The sequence below is a fragment of the Euleptes europaea genome, chromosome 5, assembly GCF_029931775.1.
Source record: "Euleptes europaea isolate rEulEur1 chromosome 5, rEulEur1.hap1, whole genome shotgun sequence".
NCBI lineage: Eukaryota > Metazoa > Chordata > Lepidosauria > Squamata > Sphaerodactylidae > Euleptes > Euleptes europaea.
The window spans coordinates 10,086,153-10,113,641 of NC_079316.1; the positions used below are offsets into that span (position 1 = coordinate 10,086,153).

At 43.8% G+C, this 27,489-nt stretch overlaps 1 protein-coding gene across 1 annotated transcript; it reads left to right on the plus strand.

The window, feature by feature from the left end:
- Nucleotides 1–8,898: 8,898 nt before the first annotated feature.
- LOC130477907 (cytochrome P450 2C3-like) lies at nucleotides 8,899–27,133 on the plus strand. Its single transcript, XM_056849987.1, has 9 exons — nucleotides 8,899–9,066; nucleotides 14,906–15,068; nucleotides 16,779–16,928; nucleotides 18,017–18,177; nucleotides 19,092–19,268; nucleotides 22,053–22,194; nucleotides 23,512–23,699; nucleotides 26,654–26,795; nucleotides 26,943–27,133. The coding sequence occupies exons 1-9, from the start codon at nucleotides 8,899–8,901 to the stop codon at nucleotides 27,131–27,133; spliced, it is 1,482 nt and encodes a 493-aa protein (XP_056705965.1).
- Nucleotides 27,134–27,489: the final 356 nt, after the last annotated feature.

Here is a 27,489-nt window from a genome sequence, read left to right on the forward strand (position 1 = left end):
GGCAGTCATGTTGCCTGTAGTTACTTGCATCGACTTCCTTGTGACCAATGCTGAAAAAGAAACAAGAGCAAACCTAATTGCCCTCAGTTCCAATAAATTAATATATAGCTTAGCCTCTGATGGTGAACAAGTGCCCTGAGCATGCAATCCCTCACAATGAGCTCCCCAGTCCAACAGTGAGGGATCAGGTCCAAGGTATACCTGAGGGTGGGGTATCTGGAAGGGGACCCCCTCAGACAAATTGGCCTCTGAAGCTCACCACTATAGTGATCTGATTATCACTCTTGGAATAGACATGCGCTTGCCCTTGGGATCTACATTCAGAGTAAACCTCTGCAAGAACCAATTTTGCAAGGGTCTCATGTGCAATCTCAAAAGGGCCACTACTGCTGCTGTAGAGACCATAAGGCCCAGCATTTTCTGGGCAATTTGGAACCTGTTCCTGGTAAACTGTCTAACCAGGTTCTGAATGGCCCTGATTCGTTGAATGGGGAGGTATGCTCTTGCAGCGATCAAGTTCAACCTTGCAACAATAAATTCCAAACCTTGTGTGGGATGCAATTTTGGTTTCTTCTCGTTAATAATGAACCCCAGGGTTTGTAATGTGTCACTAGCACAGGACACTGTAAAGCATGAGGGGAGCTCCCCACTAATAACCAGTTGTCTAAATATGGGAACACTGTACAACCTGCTAATGTCAAGTGAGCCACCACCATGGAGAGACACCTTGTGAAAACTCTTGGTGCTATGGCTAAATCAAAGGGAAGGACACAGAACTCATAAAGTTGTCCCTCACATACGAATCTAAGGAACTTTCTGCAGTCTTCATGAATTGAAATGTGGAAGTATGCGCCTTTTAAATCTAAGACTACAAACCACATGTCCTGCTCTAAAAAGGGGATCACCTCAGCTAATGATAACATTCAGAACTTTCCAATCTTAAGGAACTTATTCAGACCCCTAAGGTCCACGATGGGTCTTCTTCCACCTCCCTTTTTGTCTATCAAAAAATAACAGGAGTAATACCCTCTGTTCACCTCTTCTGGGGGAACTCTCCTAATGGCCCCTCTGGCTAGCAGCTCTGCCACCTCATTCTTCAACAGTGGAGGTGTGTCCAAGACAGCAGAGGTGATGAGGAAAAGGTAATAAGGCAAAGACTAGAACTAAAAAAAAAAACCACTTTTTATTATTTTTAAAACCCAAGAATCAACTGTAACTTTCTCCCATTCAGGCAGAAACACTGACAATCTGTCACCAAACATTTTGTCATTGGCTAGTTATGCTACTTTTCCCTTAGGTGCATGAGCTGGGAGGGATGAAATAAGCTCCACTGACAACAGTAGGACAATCTTCTTATTCATTGATCCATCTCTGCAGGGCACACTACAGAGAGACAGAGGATTCTTAAGGATCAGGAAAAATTCTCTCTGGGAATCCAGATTCTCTCATTTTAAGAGAGCACTTGCTATGATTTGACGTGAGTAATTATGGATTCCTAGACTAACTTCCTAGAGAGCCAACATGGTGTAGTGGTTAAGAGCGGCGGACTCTAATCTGGATAACTGGGTTCAATTCCCCACTCCTCTACATGAAGCCTGCTGGGTGTCCTAGGGCCAGTCACAGTTCTCTCAGAACTCTCTCAGCCCACGTGGAGGCAGGGAATGGCAAACCACCTCTGAACATCTCTTGCCTTGAAAATCCTACGGGATCGCCATAAACCAGCTGTGACTTGACAGCACACATACAATCACAGACTATCTTCCTAGACTAATGCAGCAATTCAGCAACTCGTACATAAAGACAAAGAGAACTATTCTAATAATCAGTATAAAGAAATAGAAGAGAAAAACAAAAAAGGAAGAATAAGATCCAAGAAATTAGAGGGAAATTTAAAGTATGGTTAGGCATGCTGAAAGATCAACATGGAAATACATTAACTGAAAAGGACAAAATAAAGAAAAGATGGGAACAATACACTGAAGAACTTTACAAAAGAGATGAAAAAAATTACAGATTCCTTCAAAGAAGAAACTTTGAAGAAGAACCTAAAGTTTTAGGAAATGAAGCGGAAGCTGCACTAAGAGCAACAGGAAGAAACAAATCACCAGGAGTAGATGAGATATCAATAGAGCTATTCCAAGCCACAGAAATGGAGTCCATCAAAATCTTTAAAAGAATATGCCAACAAATATGGAAAATAAAAGAATGGCCCACAGATTGGAAATGCTCAATTTACATTCCAGTTCTGAAAAAGGAGACATCAAAGACTACAGCAACTATCAGACCATCGCATTAATTTCTCACATGAGTAAAGTGATGCTCAAAATCTTACAACAAAGACACTCTTACACTTAAGAATCTTATATCCTAATAGCGAAGTCAACCAAATCTTTGGATACTTAAATGCGGTGACTGAAGCTGTGAGCGGACAAGACGAATCTTTGTACAAGCCTGAAAAATGTCCTGGGTTTGCAGAAAAATCTGAAATCTTAAAAAAAATAATCATTGAGGGGCTTAAAAAATCTGAAAATGCTAAAAGGAGCATCTATAGCTTTAAGTATCCAATTCCCACAACCACAGATTCCTGGCTTCAGTTTCTGTCAGTAAAAGTCAGAGGGAGGGGGCTGGGTACTTTCTAGGTCTATTTTGACCTTTGAGGGAGCACTCATTGGCCACACCTGACTAGGGTTGCCAGCTTCAGGTTGAGAAATTCCTGGAAGTTTTGTGGTGAAGTCTGAGGAGAGCAGGGTTTGGGGGGGGTGACTTTAAACTGATAAGGAGGGCTTTAAACTAAATCCTATTTTGGGGGGCAGAGCCTGAGGAGGGTGGGATTTGGGGAGATAACAACAATAAAGAGTTGCGGGGAATGGCACATACACAAGGAAACATTAACTTGCAGAAGTACAGAAATGAAAACTTCAGGGCACATAAACTACGGATTTTGAGGTCTCTACACTAATGCACAGAAAACTTCAGGGCACATAAACTACGGATTTTGAGGTCTCTACACTAATACACAGAGTATGGAAAACAAGCCCTAATACAGAAAGGGGTCTATGACCTAACAGGCATTTCTGAAACTTGGTGGGATGACACTCACAACTGAAATATTAGGATTTAGGGGTACAACTTGTTTAAAAGGGATAGACAAATAAGGAAAGGGGAGGAGTTGCACTATATGTCAAGGATGTATATACTTGTGAGAAAATGCATGAATCTGAGCATGGAAATTCGGTTGAGAGTCTCTGGGTAAAAATAAAAAGAGTAAGAAATAATAGTGATATTGTGGTGGGGGTCTGCTATAGACCACCAAGCCAGGCAGAAGACTTGGATAAGACACTCCTAGGCCAGATTACAAAGTTCTCAAAGAGACGGGACACAGTATCTGCTCCAGTACCCCGGGACAGAGGTCAGACTGACTAGCCTGTAGTTTCCCGGGTCATCCCTCCTCTCTTTTTTGAAGGTTGGGATAACATTCGCCTTCCTCCAGTCTTGTGGCATATTTCCCATCCTCGAAGAAGTCTTGAAAATGATGGGCAAAGGATCTACAAGCTCTCTAGAATGTTCTTGGGTAAATACCATCTGGCACAGGGGCTTTGTACTCAATCAGTGCAGCTAGGTGCTTCTCAACAACCTCTCTGTCCATGTCAATCAGCAGCACGGACGCTGTGCCTTGCCTACTCCCATCTCTAGACGAGCCTGTTCCCTTCTTCAGGGGGAAAAAACTGCAGCAAAATCGGCATTGAGCTTTTCTGCTTTCTCTCTGTCCTCTGACTTCTGTAGTCACTGTAATCACTAATCAAAGCTTCCCAATTCCTCAGTTGCCTGAGATAGATCCTCTCCGCAGACTTGCACATTACAAAAAGCCATAGATCGCAAGAAGAGTGCAGTGTCACAGCGAGATGTCAAATTGTAATGTTATTCAGATAAATATTGCTAACTAGCAGTTGTCAACGGACTGTGTGACCAATAATGATTTTGCATCTGAAAAAATATTGTGGTGGGCTTTTATATTTGTTTTTGTTACATTTCTCCAGGAACATAACAAAACTTGTTCTCTCCTCACCAAAATAATCTGCGTTACTGAAACTGCCTCCCCCACAGCATGTGAAATCTGTGGTGGCTCAGGAATAGGATTTTATTTTATTAGGTTTATATGACGCCCTTTCCTGACTACAGTCAGGCTCAGGGTGGCTCACAACAAGGATAAAAATCAATTTAAAATACGTACTACAACATTTAAAAGACCTTATTAATTTAACATTCCAGTTGGATGGGTATTCCCTGACCTGGGGCCACAGCAGTTCTGGTTTTGCTACTGTTCCTCAATAAGACTAATTCTGGGCTGGGCCAAACGCAAACAAAATGAACCTCCAAAATCATCCAAAGCTGCTGAATGGAGATTTGGCCATCTTTATCCTGTGTCTTCTTGTTTAAGAAATCCAGTTTTTCATTAACTTTTTTATAGTTGGTTACGGTTTCTGTGAGTACATTTGTGAGTGTTTCGCTTTGTTTTTCCTCCTCTTTACATCTTGTTCCTGCAAATGTGCTTGTTTAAAACTGGGGCGTTCTGATGAAACCACAATATTGTCACATTACAATAGCAGCATCCCACTCCAGTGGTCTATGCTCACGATGCACACTCTCCTCCTGTGCTTCTCGGGGCTCCTTCTTGTGAACTTGCATCCACTGGGAACAAGTCTTCCCAGGATATTTAAAAAACATATATATTGGTCTCTATTCCACAAGCATTAATTTGTTGATCTTCCTTTGTCAGATAAAGCAAACCGTTCTCAGCAAGGTCAGGAGCGGATGGACGTGTTGCTTCCACGCCGCTACGACCTTTCGAGCTGCTTATAAACAGGATGCCACTGAGGCAGCCTGCAATGCCGTGCACCTGCCGGCCACCTCAGACCTGCTCCTGCAAACACTCGTCCCCGCTGTCAGTGCTGGGTCGGTACCGAGCTGCTAGGCGGGCACTTCATCTCTTTCCCTGTAAGGTCCTGCATGTTTGCCTCCTCTGCAGCTGGCTCACAGCTGGAGGGCTGAGGGGTTGCTGTGCTCGTTCCTGGCTGCAGGTTTGGCTCTGGCCCTGCAGGGGCTGCTTCTTTCTGTACAACCTCCGGCACAGGCTGGGGATAGAAGCCAGGGCTGCCGGCTGCCTCTTCATCAGAGGAGTCATCAGTGTCCCCTGGACCCGGCTGGACCATGACAACCAGCCAGCGTGGTGTAGTGGTTAAGAGCAGTGGTTTGGAGCAGTGGACTCTAATTTGGAGAACCAGGTTTGATTCCCCACTCCTCCACATGAAGCCAGCTGGTTGACCTTGGGCTAGTCACAGCTCTCTGGATTTGTTTCCCCACTCCTCCACATGAAGCCAGCTGGGTGACCTTGGGCCAGTCATGCTCTCTCAGCCCCACCTACCTCACAGGGTAACTGTTGTGGGGAGGGGAAGGGAAGGTGATTGTAAGCCGGTTTGATTCTTCCTTAAGTGGTAGAGAAAATCGGCATATACAAACCAACTCTTCTTCTACCACCTGCCTTTCTATGAACAGCAAAGGACCCTGAAATACCAAACAACATATGTGATACTTTAGAGGGAGTGTGACCCTATCCAGAACATGCTGAACACTTATTTCCATATCAGCCTTATTGCCAACTCACAGAACTTCCATTTTTATCAGATTAAATTTCAGCTTGCTCACCCACTGATTAAAACTTCCCACTGCCTCTCCGGGTCTGGATGGAAAGGAAAGAAGAGGAAAAGCTGTGTGGCATTCACATATTGATCACATGCTGCTCCAAATCTCTGGATAAATACATGTATTTATTTATTTCCATTTGTATCCCACCCTCTGTTCCTGCCGAGGCCAGGCTCAGGGCAGCTAACATAATTAAAACAACACAACAAGATAATAAAACCATAATTATGTTGGTAGCAACCCTGAGCTTGACTTGGCTGTGGGAGGGAGGGGTATAAATAAAAGCTTATTATTATTATTGCTATTACTATTACCTTAAGAATTTAAAACCAGTTCCCAGTTATTAATTAGTTAAATAATTAAACAAGTGGTGCTCATCTGGGCCTGGAGAGACAGTCAGGGCCCCAATTTATAGTTGGTTGTGAAGTGCCTGCGTTATAGTATTAAGTCTCAATAACCATAACACAGGAAGAGGTTGATAATTCAAAGCAGTTTGTTTATTATCTTAATAATGCATACCGGGTCGGAGCTTCCCAAATGCGCAGGACAGCTTGCACACCAGAACAAAGGATTGCCACAACATTTATAACCTCTGGTCAGGGGTGTTACAATATATGTACTATAGAGCATAGATACACAAAGACCCAATGATGGACACCTTTGGATTAGCATAGGCCTATTAGTGTGGGTTGAGGCGGGGATTTAGGTGGCTACATGATCTGGAACGAAGAAATTAAACTTAACATTCTTGGTGTCTTAAATCAAAGCTTTATGCCCTGTTAAGGTGGCTGGCAGTACCAGGCCTGAAAGGATGATCTCACTAGCACCTGATTCATAATGGCTGCTAGTTTATGCTAACTCAGTGCTCACACAGGGAGTGAATAGGAACCAAAGAATAATACTTGACCCCTTATGCATGGGGTATTGCCATTATATATATGTGTGCAGAATATGGTATTGTGCTAGATGCTAACCCTTATACCCCGGGCTTAGCATCTTTATAAGTGTGAATATGCGGGCTGAATATAAAAGCATATATTTCCAATACTAATGAAGATTATAGGCATTACAGTTGCAGCACAGAGGGGGTAGGGAGGCCAGCTCTGATGACACACTGTTGCTGCCCTCAATTATAGGCCTGGCACATCTCCATCTTACAGGCCCAGTGGAATTCCTTAAGATCATGCAAGGCTAGGGTTACCAACTGCCTGCATATGGCAGGCAATCTCCCGCTATCACTGCTGTTACCCGCCGACTTTCAGCTGGTTGACGGGTGGAAGTAGGTGGAGGAAGAGAGGGGGAGTGACCAGCGTCATCTACGCGCTGACGTCACTTACAGTTGTTGTGCTCCCCCATTCTCATAGAGTCCAATGAGAGCAATGAGGGCAGGAGGTTGGTTTGATTACAGCTTGCTTTATTGGCCAAGAAGTCATAACTGGGTGAGTCAGGATACAGACAAACAGCTCTGCGATCCTGTCACCGAGGCTGGGCAACAGCAAAAGATTATATAGACTTTTCACATTCCAATACAACAGTGATACATTTTCTTAACATCCGATTCTAGCTTGTCAATGCAACGTCATTAGTTTCTTCAGCGCGTGCACGAGCCTCGCTACATTAATGAATGGAGCCTGTTTCCTTGAGAAAGCTCACAGTGTCCTTTTGCAGAGCGAAGCAAAAGTTACCGAAGGGGAGGGGAAGCCTTTGGAATGTGTGTGCATATGTGCTTGGTGCTAAAGGAAAGGGGGGCCACTGGGAAGGGGCTTCTGTGGTTTTGCTTGTAAGCAACGTCTGTCAGCTAATGGCTTTTGCAAGTCAGTGGCTTATGCGTGTAGCTTGTGTGTATGTCTGAATGTAATGCAGGTATGATTACTCAGGCACAACACAGTGTAACTGGAACTGCCATCGTGAGGCTTTCCCTGCCCCCTCCTGTTCCTATCTTAAGTTTCCAACCAGCCGGTTTCTCTTTCCCCCCCCCACCCTACCGCCACTCAGCTGTTTGACGGGGTGCAGGCTTTCTTTTTTGCTTTGCCGCATCTCTGTGGCTTCCCTGGCGCCCCAGCATGCAAACATTCTTTGCTGCGCTCTGCCCCGTGTCCCAGGTTTCACAGGCAGCTTTCCTCCCTGGCTGCTTTTCCCTGTGGTTTCTCATGAGTAGCGCTACTTATGAGAAACAACAGGGAAAAGCAGCCAGGGAGGAAAGCTGCCTGAGAAACCTGGGACACTGGGCAGAGCGCAGCAAAGAAAGCTCTCAGGCTGGAGTGCCAGGGAAGCCACGGAGGCAAAGCAAAAAAGAAAGCCCTCACCCCCGCCAAGCAGCTGAGTGGTGTTAGGGCGGGGGGAGCAGAACCGGCTGGTTGGAAACTTAAGATAGGAACAGGAGGGGGCAGGGAAAGCCTCACGACGGCACTTCTGGTTACACTGTAAGCGACGTCATCGCGTAGATAACGCTGGTTGGCACCCCCAACCCCCCCTCCCTAAATCTCCTGCCGGTTGCAAGGTGGGACCTGGCAACCCTACACAGGACCCTGGTCTCACTGGAGAGGGAGTTGCACCACGCCCTGAAAAAGCCCTGACCATAGATGAGTACAGCTGGACAATCTTTGGGCCAGGAACCAGAAGTACCGGTAGGTTATTATTAGCAGAGCATAGATATTGAACAATATAGATATTGAACGACACAGGAAATAACATGGAAGCTTGAAAGACCCCACAGACGAGTTGCCAAGTGTTTGAATAGACATCTCTTAAGAACACCTAGGAGCTGTTTTCCAAGAAAGCAAAGTCCATCTCAGCAAGGTGGCCCAGACAAATACCATGATATTAAAAATACCATGTTATCGGTTGCTATTCAGCACTGTAGGAGAACCAACAAGGGAACTTTCCCCCATTAGTAAACACACCTAGATCTTCTAACAAACCAATCGAGGCAGTTGCTTCCATTACTTCAGTACTACAGACAGGCATTAGTCATGTAAATAGTGATGTCTGCTGATATATGTACCTGGAGGGGTACATTCCTATAGTGCTTGGGTAGGCTGTCAGAAGGCTTGTTGCGTATGCGTCTTCAATAAGTGCAGAGTATAAAAGGGTGAGAAAGAGAGACGCAACACCCCTTGAGAAAAAACAGGCCATCAGACAAAGAGCATTCAACCCATCAGAGGCCTTAGAAGGATACAAAGAACAGCAAGGAGAATTATGTGGATACGGGCAATATTGGCAGCTGTGCTGGCGTGTCTCCTGATTCTACACTTTCTGAAACTGCTCCAGGCATACAAGAAGTACCCCCCTGGGCCTTCTGTGATTGAGACTGCTGCACATCTGGTGCGCTCTGGATTTAGAATTCATTATGATCTTTTCACTGAGGTATTTTTTCTAAATAGTTAATCTGCTGAAATAGGCAATGAGCAAATAATTGACAGCGTGTATTTATTTATAAAGGAATGGGGGGGAATGAAAAAGGCCCATTGATTACATTCATTAGGACATGGGTCCACAACCTATGCTGTGGAGCGAAACGTGGCTCAGTGCAGAACCAAGTATGGCTCTTTTAGAAAGAAAACGAAACCTTGAAGTTAAGATATATTGGAGGGGATGGTAGGGTGGTAGAATAATCAGTGTGTGAAGGACATGGCAGGTAAAGATTTTTATGGGACTAAATGGCTTCTTAGAGATACCTTACAGAAAAGGAACCTTGGATACGTTCATCGAGTTCCTTCTGCTCTGAGGTAAGGAGGGCATCTTGAAACTTGGGTGATTCCCACTGGCCGTACAGGGAGGCAGGACTAATCTGATCACTTCCTGTCTCCCAGGCGGGAATCTTCTGAGCTCAATTTAAATACTTTCTGAGATAATAATAAGAAAGACAGGAAGAAATGCAAACATAGAACATTAATGAGAACAGGTGAAAACTCTGTCATAGTGCAAGGTGTTAGAACAACAGAAAAGGGAGGTGAATTGTTTAGTTTTTTGTTTTTTTGAAGAAGTGTTTGATTATGTAATTGTTGACAATCCAGAAAGTGCTCGTGTTGTTACTTGCTCAACGTACTGTCTAAATCTTAATCATTCGTCTTCTTTCTCTCAGTCTTTTTGTGTGAGCAAGATGCCCTCCTTACCTCACAGCAAAAGGAACCCTCACGGTAAGCATCCAAGGTTCCATTCTTGCTCTGAGGAGGAGGACATCTTGAAACTTGGGATTTCCAATGCTGCTGTCCCTCAGTCCGGGTGGGAACTAATCCTTATCCACCACAAGTTGCAACACTCTATGTCTAAAGGCTGTATCAGCTGAAGAAAATGAATTAAGCTTGTAGTGTCTGACGAAGTCAAGATGGAGGACAATGTAGCCATCTTGCATCTCTCTTCTACTGAAGCTTGACTATTGAAGGCAGCATTGGTAGCTGTGCTTTGCACAGAGTATGCTATGGTGCCTGGAAATATGGGAATGTCGCTGGCCTTGTAGGCCTGGAATATACATTGTCTAAAATCATGGCTGATTGTTGACCTAAACATCTTCTTCCCCTTGTTTGAGGTAGTCAGTTATATAAATAAGGAGTTTGTTTTTCTGATGATCTCTGTGGCGCTCTTTCAGGGCGTCCCCTGTCAATGGCGATTCCACTGTCCCCCAGAATGCCCTTCCAGGCTTGAGCTTCCTTGGCCTCAGAAAGGGGGGTGAGCCTCGCTAGCCTGCGAGGCCTTCCTTTCCCCTTTGTTAGCTCCCAGAGCCAGTCTTGCTTCAGCCCGACTCTGCAGCCCTCTCCTCTTCTGCAAACGCACCAGAAGATACAGATATAGAATTCAGTGAAATCCCCATTTTTCGTGAGAACTGTGAAGACTACGGAGTAGACTCCTGAATGGCATTCATAAAGAGGAACTGGCTCTATTGTGTTCATCTGCAAGAGATGTTCAATGGCAGTTAAAGTCCTTGCTTGCTTCTCTGCACTGAGGGATCTAAGGGATTGGAGAAAATGATCTGGGGAGAGAATGGTGATCTCTGTGACATAACCGAATTGAATGATTTGCAGTACCCAGAAGATGGGTTGTGATTGCATCCACTGGGTTTGAAATTGTTGTAGTCTTCCCCCCACTGCCAATGGCCTTGTGTCACTGTTTTCCTTGTTTGACAGGCCTATCTTTCTTGTCAATAGGCTTGGAAATGAGGTGATCTGTTGAATCACACTCCTCTGCACAAGGACCCTCCGCTACTTGACCATGGAGTTCTCCTATGGTCAGATCTGGAATGAGATGGTGCATGGTAGGATCCAAAGGAGTTCATTGAGAAAGATCCCCTGGTATCCTTTCGTAGATATCTGGGCATGGTCTTTTTCTCATTTCTGGTCTCCACCAGGATCTTATCTAGCTTATCTCCAAACAGCCTGCCACCTTGGAAGCAGTAGGCCATCACTGTCAGCTTGGGATAAGGATCAGTTTGCCATGCTCTTAGCCATAGAGCATGTCTCATGGTAGCTGCCGCAGCCATTGAGCAAGCCACAAAAGTCATGGTGTTGAGGGATGCATCTGCCAGGAAGGTGACCGCTTTGAGGACACGATTAACTCCCGATTAACTCCCGTTGCTCTTCTATTGTCGCTGGGAATTAGCTGGCTCAGTTTTCAAGCCCAGACAATTGAAGCGCTGGATATTAGAGCTGTTGTTGTCGCTGCTCTTATAGCTAGTGCTGAAGCCTCATGGGGTTTTCTGGAGGCATAGTCTGCTTTCCTATCTAGGGGATTTTTGTAGATCCTATGCCATCCTCTGATAGTAGATCTGTTGATTGTAGCACAGCAATGGGGGCATCCACCAATGCAGGGGTCTCAAAACTGTGGCTCCAGAGCCGCATGCGGCTCTTTGGCCCGTTGAGTGCGGCTCTCCGAACTTGGTTTGGAGCCCCTGCTCTTGCACCCACTCACGCCGGCGCGCCTGAGAGAGAGAGAGAGAGCGGGCGAGCGGGCGCGCTGTCTCCCCCCCCCCCACCGTGGAAAATGGCCGGGTCCCCCTTTCCCTCAATGGTTGGGAAGCTAAAGCCTCCCCTCCCCTCTAGCAGCGCGATTGCTGGGTGGGCAGTTCCTGGCCCCCCCGCCTATCAGCTGTTGGGCTGGGCGGGCTTCCTTTGGTAGACCTGGCCTCCGGCTGAGTCCCATTGGGAGGCCATGTCTACCCACTGTCTTCCCCTTCCCTTTCAGATCTCCAGCACAGGCACAAGCACACAAAAAGAGTCCCTTTCCTCATTTACAAGGCTTCCCTCCTGAGTGTGTGGCATTGCTTTTTTCATTTGCAGTGCCGTTGCTTGGGTTTGCTTTCGTGTCACATGAAAGAGCTGCGGCAACCTTTGCTCCCAGTTATGTGAGAAACATAATGCCAGTGCAAGGAGGGCTGGTGAGAGGAGGGGAGCCAGCTTTAGATGGGGAGGTAGCCTTCACTGCACGAAGAAGGGTAGAAATGCCATCACTTAAGAAGTAAACACTGGGAGGCATGGCTGAGCCATTCAGTTGAGCATACAAGCATCTTGTTGTGCGTCCATGCTACGTATTTGTTTCTTGATACCAGGAAAAGGGGAGAGAGGACAGCATCACATCAGACTTCTGAACGGGTAGTGATGTGAAACGTTTGATTGCAGCCAGCAAAATGAAGTAATGAACAATCACAGGCTATATATGGCCCAAAAAGGGAGGGGGTCCTACACTGGTTTTTGTTGTTGTTTATTCTGATACTGGAACTTTCCAAAGCTGTTATGGTATTTGTTTGTATGTGTGTTTTGTATGCATGGCCTGGCCCGGCCAAATGACATTTATGTCATATCTGGCCCTCCTAACAAATGACTTCGACACCCCTGGTCTAGATCTTCTCCAGGATCGGGTTCCTCAGAGAAATCCAAAACCAGAATGTATATGTTCTCAAACACTGAGAAATCTTTTCTGGGTTCTATTTATGAGGATTGAATATTATGACAGAATAGTTTTCAGTATTCTTCTCCAGAATCCTGCAGGGCCTGCATCTCCTGATATGTTCTGCTGAGATAGTTGTACTCATCTGAGCAGTGAAAACACTTGCTTCTTATTAAACTAGAAAAACAATATGGTCTTTCCTGGCATAGTGCGGTCAGACCAACATTTTTCATGGGTCTGGAAGGAAGGGTATGCCTTGCGCTTAAAGGATCAGATTTTTCAGTATGCACATTACCTCATTCCTTGGAAGCTCAACGCTGTTTCAACGCAAAACGAACCCAGCTTTTCCCATTCCTCTTCTGGCCCGAATTAAACCGTTCATCCTGGCTCACTCTGGAGTCACAGAGTATGCATACTCTGTTCTCGGGTAGAGCTTTGCCCCACCCTTTTCCAAACCCCTCTTCAAGGCAACATGCAGATAGCCAAACAGGGGAAGCACAGAAGATTGGCTTCTCTCACAGCGAATCACAAAGCAGTGTGTAAAGAGGCAGAGATTCAAGTGCTTCTTGCTTCCTCGGAGCTCTTTCTGAGCAAAAGAAAGGGTTTTTTAAAACAAGGCTTGGATTTCTCCCCACCCCCTCTTTCAGATTGCTCCATTTTTTGTTCTTAAAATGCTTTTTTATGTGACAGTTGGGTCTGGGGGAAGGAAATCTTCTCTCACAGTGAGTACTGCAAAGTCAGCCAATTACAGAGCAGCATTTAAAGGGGTGGGGCTTGATTTGAACTTGGAAGACTGCTTTTCTGTATTCATGCCTCCATTAGCACACAGTTTCATCCCTGATCATTCCAGCCAATGCATACAGTTTTCCGCAACCCAGGTTACTTTGATCTTGGTTGAAACGGGGAATAAAGGCGGTTAAAGCGACCATGCATAAATGACCACAGATTCTCCTTGATTTTCCACTTTACTCCCAATGTCGAATTTGCTAGTGTATACTTCTGGCCCTGTAATTCCTTTGTAATTTGTTGAACCATCCCTAGAGGCTAAGGCTTGGACAGCAACCTTTTTAGATTAAAAATCTTCTATTCTTCAGAAGGGTGTTGTTTGTATTGGCTTGCTAATGATGTTTTTTGAAGCACATGGACAAAATTAGTTGATAATAGGCTACAGAAACTGTTTTTTTCTTTTAAGCAAATGGAGTGCCCCAATGTGTTTCTTTCAGACATGATACCAAGAGGTGCCTCTTTTGACAGGTTGACGTAGACCAAGCCTCTTCTCCCACCACCTTGACTGCTTGAAGCTTGGGCATCATTCTTTAATAAAAAGCCAAACATCAGGAATGAATGAAAATTGCATTCCTGAAATAAATGTCTATGCAGTGCAAGGAACAGTTGGGAAGAAGAGATGGCTGGAGGTGAGTGACCTAGGTCACAGCTTCCAGAAGAAAGTAGCCTTATTTATGTCTTTAAAACATTTTATTAGCCGCCTTTCTCTCTAGCAGACTTACAACATAAATAAAAGGATTATTTAAAAAAAACACAATGAAAATAAAATAAAACAACAATGATAAAATCCCATAACAAGTCACCATTTAAAAACTCCAATTAGAGCTGTCAATAAATAAAAACTAAGGCTGCAATCCTGAAGTGGAGGGCCAAATCTCCTTAGTAGCCGGCGTGACCCCACGCTGGTGTAGGTGCCACTTTATCACGGAGTAGGGGGGCACCTACCCTGGGGAGGCAAACACCCTGGCATCCGGGAGCCACGGAGCTACGCCGGCCCCTACTGCCAGCACAGCCACTCCGGGAACTAAATCCCAGAAGGGAACGCCCGTGCCACCATAGAGGAGGTGTTCCCGAGGGTGGAGCTGCTTTTAGCCAGCTTCCTCACCCCTTTCAGCCCAGGAATGCCCCTTGATGTGGGTGGCGTGGCTATGCCACCTTTTTTGGTGGCATAGCCCTGCTCAAGTCAGTGGGGCTTTTTTGCCCTTTTTCGATTTTTTTACTTTTAAAAAACAGATTTTTTTCTTCTCCGCACTTTCCCATGCTCACTAGAACCAAACCCAGTTGGAATACCATATTTGAGCTAAGTTGGTGCTGAAGTGGGTTTGGGAAGCTGCAGAGCTGAGCCAAGGAAAGCCCAGAAGGTGGGCAACTACATGATGACTATGTTGTGCTGAAGCAGAGCAAGGGGGGGGGTAGGTGCAGAACAAAAACTCATGTGGAAGCAAGCTACGTCATGTAGGTCAGCAGAGGCAGCAGTGAACACCATATGTTAATCTGAAAAAAACAAATGAATGTAACATTTATCTCCTTCTACCTGCAGGCAGCAAAAAAACATGGACACGTTTTCACTATATGGATAGGGCATTACCCTCTGGTAATAGTGTCTGGAGTCCAAGCTGTGAAAGAAGCTCTAATAAAGCATTCAGAAATATTCGCGGGGAAACCAGTGACCCCTTATTTTAACGCTGTAGCAAAAGAAAAGGGTAAGTTCTTGTAAAAACCTTTTACTTCTTTTCATTCCAGAGACATAATAAAGGAACGTTAAAGAAAAGTCTTTTAGAAAGGAAAAGCATGAAAGTTTCAGCCAGTTGGAGATTTCGCTATCCAGCAGGCAGTATCCCATGACTCAGTATGCAGAAGGTGTGGTTCTACTATGTTCCTCTGTATTGGTGGGGTCACTCTGGAGACATGTGTGGAGGGGGGGCTCAAATGAGGAGGGACAAGAAGCTGAAAGCAGCTCTGCTGAGGGGAGGGGGCATTTTCACGTCAGAACATCAGAATAGCCCTGCTGGATTAGACCAGTGAGGGTCCGTTCAGTCCAGCATCGTGTCTCACACAGTGGCCAACTGGTTCTTCTGAAAGTCCAACCACAGGGCATAGAGGCCGAGGCCTTCCCCTGATGTTGCCTCCTGGCCCTGGGATTCAGAGGTTGACTGCCTCTGAACGTTGAGGTTCCCTTCATCACCATAGCTAGTAGCCACTGATAGACCCACCCTCCATGAATCTAACCCTCTTTTGAAGCTGTCTATGTGTGTGGCCGTCACTACATCCTTTGACAGCAAATTCCACACTTCACTCACTCTGTGTAAATAAGTATTTCCTTTTGACCATCCTGAATCTACTTCCCATCAGCTTCACTGGATGCCTTTGAGTTCTAGTGTTTTGGGAGAGAGAGAAAACCTTTATTGTGTCCCCCCTTAGTTGTCTCTTTTCCAAAGTGAAACGTCCCTGACTCTTCAGCCTTTCCTTGTAGGGAAGGTGCTCCAACTCCCTAATCATCTTGGTTGCCCTCTTCTGTACTTTTTCCAGCTCTGCAATGTCCTTTTTTGTGATATGGTGACCAGAACTGTACACAGTACTCCAAATGAGGCTGCAGCATAGATCTATATAGGGGCATTATAGTAACAGTTGTTTTATTTTCAACGCCTTTCCTAATAAACCCTAACACAGAATTTACCTTTTTTATTGCTGCAGCACACTGGGTTGACACTTTCATTGAGCTCTCTACTATGACCCCAAGATATTTTTTGCTCTCAGTTTAGGCAAGTTCAGACCCCATCAGCCTATCCTTGGAAGCTGGGATTTTTTTTTTGGGTCCCTGTTGGGAATTAGACAGCAAGTTTTGTTTACGTCAGGACAACAAAGATAGTTAAATGTTTATAGTTGTTTGCATAGTCACAGAGAACAGGGCTGGCCACTTGTGTGTGTTAAGTGCCGTCAAGTCGCTTCCGACTCACGGCGACCCTATGAATGAAAGTCCTCCAAAAGATCCCCCGTCATCCCCAAATTCCATCCTGGACATAGCCACCCTACTCCCCCGTCCCCAGCTGGTGGCCAGGGGGAACCTGGCAACCCTAGTTCTGACCCTCTCCAAGGGGAGTGGAAAACCTCTCCCCCAAAGCTGGAGTTCTACCCCTCAGCTGCTTTCTCAGATGACAAGCGGAATTCTGACACTTCCCACCATATATTTCTCCCAACGTTCATGCTTTGAATTCTGACACGTATGCCACAGCCCAGTGTATTAGGCAAAGACTGATTCTTCATCAGCATTGCAATTCTATCACAATAGGTAGCTCTTGAATGTTTAGACATGAACTACATTCGATTTCAATGTTTCTAGACTGACAACTTAAATCATTGTTAACATGAATTGCTCCAAGTTATAATGTCTCATTGATTTTTGATGGCCTCAGGTATTGTATTCTCAAATGGTCATACTTGGAAGCAGCAAAGGAAGTTTGGGATGTCTACCATGCGGAAGCTGGGAATGGGAAAGAAAAGTGTGCAGAACCAAATAGAAGAGGAGGCCCATTACCTTGTTGAGGCTTTTGCACATGCAAAGGGTATGTTTTACTGGGATCGGGTTGGCACGCTCTGCTCTACAGAAATCTTTTCTGAGGATTGTCTCCTGATATATTACCTTGAATGTGTGAAATAATTTAGCGCTGCATTTTCAGGGTGATTTGACTGATTAGTTTTGAAAGTATCTCAGGACGGTTTCTTTTTACTGCAACATGACAACTCTTCTGGACTTCTGCTTCAGAGTTTTTCCATGTTCAGACACCTTGACTATCCAGCATGCCCGATTCCCTTAAGCCATGAGGAGGCTCAGCTGATTCTTGCACTGATTGCTGCAAGTCCAAATGACAAATCATGCTCTACCAAAGAGGCACAGCTGACACCATCCAAAGTCAGGACTATGTGACATTAGCCAAATACACTCACAAATATGTTAGCATTTCTTCTTTGAAGCTCCCTGCTACAGAAATGCCATTTTTTGATGCGTCGTCAGCATACAGTAAGGTTGAAATAGGAGTTTGTGACAATAATGGGGGATGGAACTGTTGGTTATTTAATCTGACGTCCATGTCATTAATATAGAGGTTAAACAGCCAGCAAACAACCCTGTCTTACTCCCTTCTGTAAAGAAAAGGAATTAGACAGATACAAGAGCAAGCTCAGGATCAACTAGCTGACCTCGTTTCAGATTTTTAAAAAAATCTCACAGTCTGCTGAATAATTTGTGAAACCGTAATGAGTTCTCGAACTGGGTTCATTAAAACATATCCCAAGATATTTATAAGATTTACACTGTTTAGTTAGATATCTCTCTATAGTCCATTCATATTTCTTAGATCGCGTTCCAAAATCCTCTCCCCTTTTTTTTGAGTAATGAATGCTAAACTTCTCCCTTTTATAGAAAGCATCAAATTTAGCTTGCATCTGTCTCATCTGTCTTTATTTATTGATAACAGAACCATTTCATCCGCATGCAACAGGACTGAAACTTTATTTGACAGCTTAGTAGGAGGGGGGAAATCAAGAGAGGCTATCTCATGTTCACCAGCTTCCTGTCCAAGAAATCTGATTCTTCATATTAACAAGAGATTTAAAACAATTGTTAATGTTTCGCATATACCTTGGTTTTCAGGGCAGCCAATTGACCCTTCATTACTCGTCGCTAATTCGGTCTGCAATGTGATATGTATTCTGGTTTTTGGACATCGGTATTCTGCTGATGATGAAGAATTCGTCAAGCTGATTAAATCTGTTAAATACAGTACAAAATTTGGAGGTACCTTCTTTCACCTTGTGAGTAGTATGTTTAGCCTGAAGAGAAGACTGAGAGGGGATATGATAACCATGTTCAAGTACTTGAAGGGCTGTCATATAGAGGATGGTGCCGAGTTGTTTTCTGTTGCCCCAGAGGGTCGGTCCAGAACCAACGGGTTGAAATTAAATCAAAAGAGTTTCCATCTAGACATTGGGAAGAATTTTCTAACGCTGAGAGCGGTTCCTCAGTGGAACAGTCTTCCTCGGGAGGTGGTGGGCTCTCCTTCCCTGGAGGTTTTTAAGCAGAGGCTAGATGGCCATCTGTCAGCAATGCTGATTCTATGACCTTAGGCAATTCATGAAAGGGAGGCCATCTTGGCCATCTTCTGGGCATGAAGTAGGGGGCACTGGGGGTGTGGGGGGGAGGCAGTTGTGAATTTCCTGCATTGTGCAGGGGGTTGAACTAGATGATCCTGGTGGTCCCTTCCAATTCTACGATTCTATGAATGCAACCATGTAGCATGCCCAATGCAGCATTTGTGAGTGAGCAGGATAGAACATTCTTCATAGAATCATAGAGCTTGAAGGGACCACCAGGATCATCTAGTCCTAAAGTGTTTTCTTCCTTTAGATGACTGCTGCAACTCCAGAGACTTGGTCTTTGGCTATATGTTACATCATCCTTGGGGAAACTGCTAAGGAAATCCCCCTGGCCTAGGGGTAAGGTTAGGGGGGTCACAATGTGACAATGGCAGTTCTCCTGCACTGGATTAAGTTGATTGTTGATCCCATCCAGTGCACTCTGGCATTTCCATGGACTTGGGCCCAGGAACAGTCTTTCATTTACTGAGAGTTAATGTGCTTGCCCTCAAGTGTATTCCAGGCCACGATGCTAAAGAGGCTACTCAGCCTGTTCACTGAAGTGCAATATTTGCTTTTGTTTTTTCCTGCAGCTGTATGAAGGGTTCCCATGGATCATGAAACATATCAAATGGCCATACAAGGAGGCATTTTCCGCTGTAGATTTCATGCTTTCACATGCAAGGAGAGAGATAGAAAAGCACAGGGCACAACCAACACCATATGAGCCACAAGATTACATCGATTACTATCTACTGCAGATGGAGAAAGTAAGTGTTAAGTCCATGTGGGGCAACACACAAGGACGAAGACGGCGTTCCAGAAATGACTACAGTGATCGGACCCCTGCTTATATGCCCGCTTGGCCGTCTGTGGCCACTTCCCCCACCAGTCCGTGATTGTGGGGAAAACCCCAGTAGCCAATGGGAGCATACAGTTCAGGAGCCCTGAGGAACTCCAAGCACCACAGGGTGCTTGTTTCCCCCTGATGCAATTACAAGAAACTGGTTTCCCTTGATTCAATTACACATACAGACATGCATACATAACACCCCTCCCCTGCAAGTCTGAGCCCCACCACCACCACCTAGCACAAAAAGTCCTTGAGGTGGCTCGGGCGTGACCGGGCCCATATAACACATGTACAGAAGTAATGAAGATGGCTTACAGTGCTGTCCTAAGCAGTGTTACACCCCTTTCAGTCTGCTGAAATCAATAGGCTTAGAAGATGGTGTAACTCTGTTGGGATGACACTGCCTATCTCTTACATCTCTTTATTCATCCTCCTTACATGAATTAAACAATAAAGTTTATCTGAAGGAGGATATAATCCAAGCAAGGTGGCCATGGAATGGATACTGATATCTCACTTCCTAACTTGTAATGGCACAGACATTATACGTAACCCCTTTACACTGTTTGTTAACTGCTACTTATTCTTTGGTTCCATGCCCCTAGTAAAATATTCAGATCAGAAACCACTCATCCCAAGTAGGGTGCATAGTTAGCACAGCGAAAAGCAGATTAGTTTTCCCTGATGCCATCAAACCACTCCGTCATACAGTCAATCAGAGCTGTCAATGAAAGGCACATTGAAATCAGGAATATGGAAAATGAGCCATTGTGCCAGACTTAGGGCTGCCAGCTCTGGGTTGGGAAATACCAGGAGATTTTGGGGAGGGAGCCTGAGGAGGGTGGGGTTTGGGAAGGGGACATCAGTAGGATAAAATGCCATAGAACGCATCCTCCAAAGCAGCCATTTTCTCCAGGGGAGCAGACCTTGGTCTTCTGGAGATCAATTGTAACTAGCATTGCCAACCTCTGGGTACTAGTTGGAGATCTCCTGCTATTACAACTGATCTCAAGCCGATAGTAGGGTTGCCAGGTCCCTCTTTGCCACCGGCGGGAGGTTTTTGAGGCAGAGCCTGAGGAGGCTGGGGTTTGGGGAGGGGAGGGACTTCAATGCCATGGAGTCCTATTGCCAAAGCAGCCATTTTCTGCAGGTGAACTGATCTCTATCAGCTGGAGATCAGTTGTAATAGCAGGAGATGTCCGGCTAGCACCTGGAGGTTGGCAACCCTAAGCTGACAGAGATCAGTTCACCTGCCTTTGGAATCTTAGATCAGTTCACCTCAATAAAATGGCTGTTTTGATAACTGAAGTCTACAGCATTGAAGTCTCTCACCTCTCTAAACCCCGCCCTCCTCAGGCTTTGCCCAAAAAATCTCCAGGTGTTTCGCAACTTAGAGCTGGCAACCCTGATTGCAACAGCAGGAGATCTCCAGGTGCTGCCTGGAGGTTGGCAACCCTAGCCAGACTAAATCACAGGGGAAAGGGATACTGGAATGTATGTAGCTCATTCTCTTTTCACACTGTACAACAAGTAATACTACAGACACAACCCCCCCTCCTTTGCACCCCATAGTGGAAAATTTAGAATTGTTGACATCCTCCAGTTCCATACCCCCAATCAAAATGAGAATGCAAAACTCCAATTCACTAATATACAAGAATTTAAAAGGCAGAAACAAACATTCCCTTTTCCACACTTGAACGATCCAGACTATGGCCACATCCATAGAGGTGCAATAGTTAAGAATTCACAATTAATATTTAAGAAGCGTACATTGTTTCTCAAGTCACACAATCCAATTCTCTTTTCAAGACAGAACACAGTAAATCTCTGTTATCTTTCCTGTTGGATATTTTAACTTGCCCATTCGCCCGTACTGTCCTGATGCTTCTCGTATACTTTTTACATAGCCTTACAACTATGGATGAAAAACCGGCTGATAGTTCTTTCATTGATCAGGTTATCGAGTTAGGGTTGTCAGATCCTTCTTTACCATCGGTGGAAGGTTTTTGGGGTGGAGCCTGAGGAGGGCAGGGTTTGAGGAGGGGAGGGACCTTAATGCCATAGAGTGCAATTGCCAAAGCGGCCATTTTCTCCAGATGAACTGATCTCTATCGGCCGGAGATCAGTGGTAATAGCAGGAGATCTTCTGCTATTACCTGGAGGTTACTATCAAAGAGAACACCTCTGCACTTATACCTACAGGTTTGGAAATCAGCACAGGAGCGAATGTTTCTACTTAAGTGCAGGTTATTATTGAGTGCTACAATATCAAAACATCAAACATTATACAAACACATATTATCTATCCTACTCAAATATATACAAAGCGGAGAATCCTATTTGATACATAGTCCTTATCATGAATCTTTGAATCTCAGGCGTGGAGTTCCACCTTGATCCCAAATAGTGTTATCAGGAAGAAGCAGTAGAAAAGGTCCAGAATTGGTACCACAAATGGAAACAGAAATGGAAACAGAATTCTTCTTCAGTCCCACTTCTAATCAATTCAGCAGTAGTTCTTATACTTGTATTATTCTTCCAACATTAATTTTCATAGCTTCTTCATATATCGAATCCCTCCCATTATATCCTTCTCCCTTCTTTCTAGAAACATTTTCTGTCTTTGGACCGTGTTTTAGGAATCAAAGCAAAAATAATTGTAAAACACATTTCATTTTTTCCTGGTTGTCAATAACAGAGCAAGAATGACCCTACTTCAACATACGACTACGAAAACCTGTTGCAGTGCATTTCTGACTTCTTTTCTGCCGCGACAGACACAACCAGCGACACTCTGCAGTGGGGACTGCTTCTTATGGTGACTCATCCAGTTATCCAAGGTGAATAAGAATTGTGTAATGTAAACAAGAGTCATTCTATTCTTAGCAGTTTGTTAAAGAGTTCATAACTTTGGGCTGATTAATATATCAGCACAAGCTGGGGGTCTGTGAAGAAAAGGTGGGAAGATTTGGAATTTTCCCTGTACAGAAATAGATCCCCACTTCCAGGTTTCTATAACGTCTTAAAGGATTGAATTTATTTATTTATTTAGAATATTTCTATGCATTCTCTTCAGAGTCCTGCTCAAGTCAACTTAAAATTAAAACAATATAACAAATATAAAACATGAAACCATAAAAAAACAGCAATTGGGTATAAACATTATAAAAACTATCCATAAGAACATAAGAAAAGCCCTGCTGGATCAGACCAAGGTCCATCAAGTTCTGCAGTCTGTTCACACAGTGGCCAACCAGGTGCCTCCAGGAAGCTCACAAACAAGACAACTGCAGCAGCAGCATCCTACCTGTGTGTTTGAAGAAATACTTCCTTGTATCAGTTTTGAATTTCTTACCCTCCAGCTTCAGCAGATGACCCATATTCTAGTATTAGAATACTCCATACCATGCATAATTTTATAGACCTCTATCCTGTCTCCCCTTAACCGCCTTCTTTCCAAGCTAAACAGTCCTAAGTGTTTTAACCGTTCCTCATAGGGCAGTTGCTCTAGACTCCTGATCATTTTGGTGGCTCTTTTCTGCACCTTCTCAAGCGCTGCAATATCCTTTTTTTGGTGTGATGGCCAGAACTGTACATATTCCAGCTGGGAGGCGGGGGCACACAGTGCCAGCTGGGCGCATGTGCCAGCTCGCTCTGTGAGGCCCTGCCCGCCTCCCAGGGCATTCACTCCATAGGACAAGTTTTTAGAGGTGGAAAACAAGATTTTTTTCTTGTTTTCCTCCTCTAAAAACTAGGTGCGTCTTATGGAAAGGTGTGTCCTATGGAGCGAAAAATACAGTATCTCCCTTAAGATGTCAGGATCTTCTTCTCTCCAGTTTGCGAAGAGCATGCATATTATATTAAGTGGTGCGGAACATAGGCAGGATAATGCAGTCATCTTCCTTGAGAGCTTCCTAGAAGCACCTGGTTGGCCACTGTGTGATCAGACTGCTGAACTTGATGGGTCTTGGTCTGATCCAGCATGGCTTTTCTTATGTTCTTATCTGTAGCTACCACTCAGTGTATATTGAGATTTTTAATGTTAAACCTCAGAAACTAATTTCAGATGGTATATATATCTCCTAATGATTGTTCAACTTTCCACAGACAGAAGAACTGTCCAAAATAAATCTTACATTTTCCATCCTTTTCCGCAGAGAAAGCCCAGAAGGAGATAGAAGATGCTTTTGGTTCCTCGCAATCAATTGTCTATCAAGATCGGAAGAAAGTGCCCTACACCTTTGCTATGGTTCATGAGATCCAGCGTTTCAAATGTATCCTATTAGCTGGGAACCCTAGAGTGTGTTTGGAGGACGCGACCATTCTTGGTTCTTTCATTCCAAAGGTACAAGAAGATTGTTAGAGATGCAATTCTGTATTCCAAGAACAAAAAATATCCAAGGGGCATTTTAAGAAAATATCGGACTCGGACCTGGGAAACTCAGGTTCAAATCCCAATCGCATCATGTAAGCTTGATGGGTGACCTTGGGCCAGTCACACACTCTCAGACTTGACCTGGCACGTATTTGGATGGGAGATCTCCAAGGAATACCAGGGGTGTGAAGCAGGTCAAAAGGATAGCATTCTTCTGATTCTCTTGAGATTCCACAGTTAATTTTTGTTCTAAATTTTGTAAATCCCATAGTATATTGTTTGTCAGTTGTAATTGTCTTTTCTTCCACACCACATTTTTCTGAATAATAAAACCTCTAACCACTGCCTTAAAGGCGTCCCAGACTGTGTTTAAAGTAGTTTCTCCATTCATATTAATCTCAAAAAAGTCATTAATAAGAGTAGATAATTCAATTCTTATTTTCTCATCTCTCAAGAGTCTATCATTTAGTCGCCATCTAAATGCTTGTCTATTGTTCCATTCAAATGAAACCGGATTGTGGTCCGAAAAGGTTCTTGGTATAATATGTACTTTACGTAGTTGTGTAAAGATTGATTTACTTGCCCAAATCATGTCTATTCTGGAGTGGGAGTCATGTCTTGCTGAGTAAAAAGTGTATTCTTTAGCTGTTGTGTTCATTGTTCTCCAAATGTCTTGCAGTTTGAATTCTTCCATCGCTTGAAAAAATGTTTTCGGGAGACATCCTTTTTTTTCATCTTTAGCTTTAGATTTTTTATCCAAGGCAGGTATAGCGACTCCATTGAAATCTCCCATCAACAGGATCTGTTCTTCTGCAAATTGAAGTAGGGTAGGGGCATATATCCCAACTACCAAAGTTTTTTGACCTAATATTTTTGTTCTAATTATCACTATTCTGCCTTCTTCATCTTTGTAAACAAGTTCAGGATTCAAATTGCTTTGTGCATATAGAACTATCCCCTTAGCCTTTGTTTTACATGATGAGATAAACATTTGTCCCAGTGTTTTCCTATCCAAATATTTTCTATCTTTTTTTGAAAATGGGTTTCTTGTAAGCATATCAAGGAATATTTTTGTTTTGGTAAAAATCTGAAAATTCTCTCTCTTTTAATTTTCTCATTGAGTCCATTCACATTCCATGAAATTACTCTTGCCTGATGTTTGAGTTGTTAAAAAATCAATTTAAGATGATATTCCACCGGCTGCTCCTTTCAGAGGCAAATCATCCTCTTCTTATTGTTGTTGCTCCTGTTCCGGAGTTAAGCCCACTAGTTGTTTCTTATATCTTCTCACAAATTTTCCAATGTCTTCCGGTGAAGCGATAACAAATCTGATCTCTTTGTAGGTAAAAGCAACACCTTGTGGTAGTATCCAACGGTATCTTATTCCATTTTTCCTAAGCATTGTAGTAAGGTCCTTATATGTATTCCTTTTTACCATTAGGTGACGGGGAATGTCTTTTAAAATTATCAAAGGTGTTCCTTCTACTGTCAAAGGTTTCTCATAATGAATTTACATAATGGTGTCTTTCATTCTGATATCGTAAAAGGAGATAATAATATCCCTAGTTGTGGTCTTCTTTATCCTGGCCGGCAAAGGTATTCTATATGCTCTATTTATTGCATGTCCCTGTTCAGGTATTTGACATAGCTCAGCCAGTGCTTTTATGATGTCTTCTCTTGTGTCACCCAATTCTTCTGGTACATTGCATAGGCGAAGATTATTCTCTCTCACTTTTAAGTCCATCATGGCTATTTGATCCTTAACCATCTCTTCCTGGCAATGGATTACCTCAAATTGTTTATCATAACTTTCCACTTTTTTCTTAACCTCTTTTTGTTCTTCAGTCATTTTCTTAACCGAGGAATCCATTGTTTTCATGTCTGTTTTTAATGTTGTGACTTGCACTTTCATGTCCAAACTGTATTGGTTTTTGATGGTGTGTTGATGGGTTCATACGTACAACTTCAGACTTCATTAAGGAAATACTTCTTTACACAGCAAGTGGTTAAAATGTGGAATTCAATGCCAGTGTAGTGATGGCCACAAGCACAGATGATGTTGTGAATCAGAGTCGAGGAATCATGATTGTGGTTACAGAAGAATCAGATCACAGCACACAACAAAACAGAGACAAAGACTTTTGTCTTAATCAAACAAAATCTTTTACTTATCTAACAGGATGGGGTACTAGGGTTCAAACACAATAAATCCTTTCTACATGACTAGTTCCCTACAAAACTTGTTAGTTTGCACTAACCGGTATCTACAGGCTTAAAATCCATTGTTTGTTTCCCAGCTCAGGAGAGCTGAAACAAACATCTTTCTGGTTTGAGATTCAAAATGTGACTGAGAAAAACTTTTCCTATCTTAACAAAGGAACAGGGCAATAAAGACACAATTACTACTATGTGACCCAAGGCTCCTTTGCAATGGCGATTTGTCAACCAATAGAATACTGACATTTGTTATTACATCATCATCTTGAGACTAACTTAACTGTTGACATAGACAAATTAACTCTTTAACTGTCTTGACAGAAATGGAACTCGCATTGAATCCCCAACAGATGACTAGACAGATTCATGGAGGAGAGGTCCATCAGGGGCTATTAGCTATAGTGAGTAAAGTGAACCTCCACAAACAGAGGCAGCAAATCTCTGAATACCATTGCTCGGAGGCAACATTAAGGGAAGGCCTCCATGCCCTCCAGGGGAACTAGCTGGCTGCTATGTGAAACAGCACCCTGGACTAGATACACCGCTGGTCTGACCAAGCCGGGCACTTCTTGTGCTATTTTGTTATGCTGTTGTTTTTTTAAAAAGTGAATTCTGAGTTCTAAGAGGATCCGCACTGAGACAGCGAGGGACAAAAGCAAAAGGTGCTGATGTGGATGCGTTCTAAATCAACTGACTATTCCTTGCAGGGATCCATAGTTGTTCCAGATGTACGCTCAATTCTTTATGATCCCAAGCTATGGGAGACCCCTCTAAAGTTCAACCCAAATCATTTTTTGGACAAGGATGGAAAATTTGTGGATAAAGAAGAACTTTTGATCTTCGGTGCAGGTAAATGCAAAAGTCCAAAATTAGTTAGCTATGAATTCAAAGAGACTGAATTTTTTTCTCACACTAGCTGCTGAATAGGGGGATAAATGCTGGTAAATATACGGAGCTATTACTCACTTGCCGGCTTTGCTTTATTTCCTTTTGCAGGAGCCCGTGTGTGTCCAGGGAAAGACATGGCGAAGAGCGAGCTCTTCCTCTTCCTCACCAACCTGCTGAGAGCATTCACCTTCAAGCTGCCGGAAGGAGTGAAAGAAGCCAACACAGAGCCTGTACTAGGCATGACAATGGGTCCTCACCGTTATAAGCTCTGTGCTGTTCCCCGTTACAGTGAATTGTGACCCCTAACAATGATTTAGAGCAACTTATTTCTTCATATCCATTTCTCCATCATTCATTTAAATTCCTTCCAATATTCTGCTCTAATTTGCTCAGTTCTCTGTAACAGAGTTGCTGTGTCCTATTAGTGCTTATCTGAGAGCTGCACTATGTTACTTCTTTCACGTTCACCCATGTTCACCACAGCCATCTATCGTCCATTCAATCCTGCGTTATATCGCTAATCTGAGCATCAAAAAATTACAAAAAAATGAGTGGAGGAAGGGGAAAGGAGGGGGGGTCCTGGTCTTCTTAGCTGCATGTTTGAAGCAGTATTTTACTTTTCCTGTGGCGTCAAAAGTCAGCTGGTTAAAGAAAT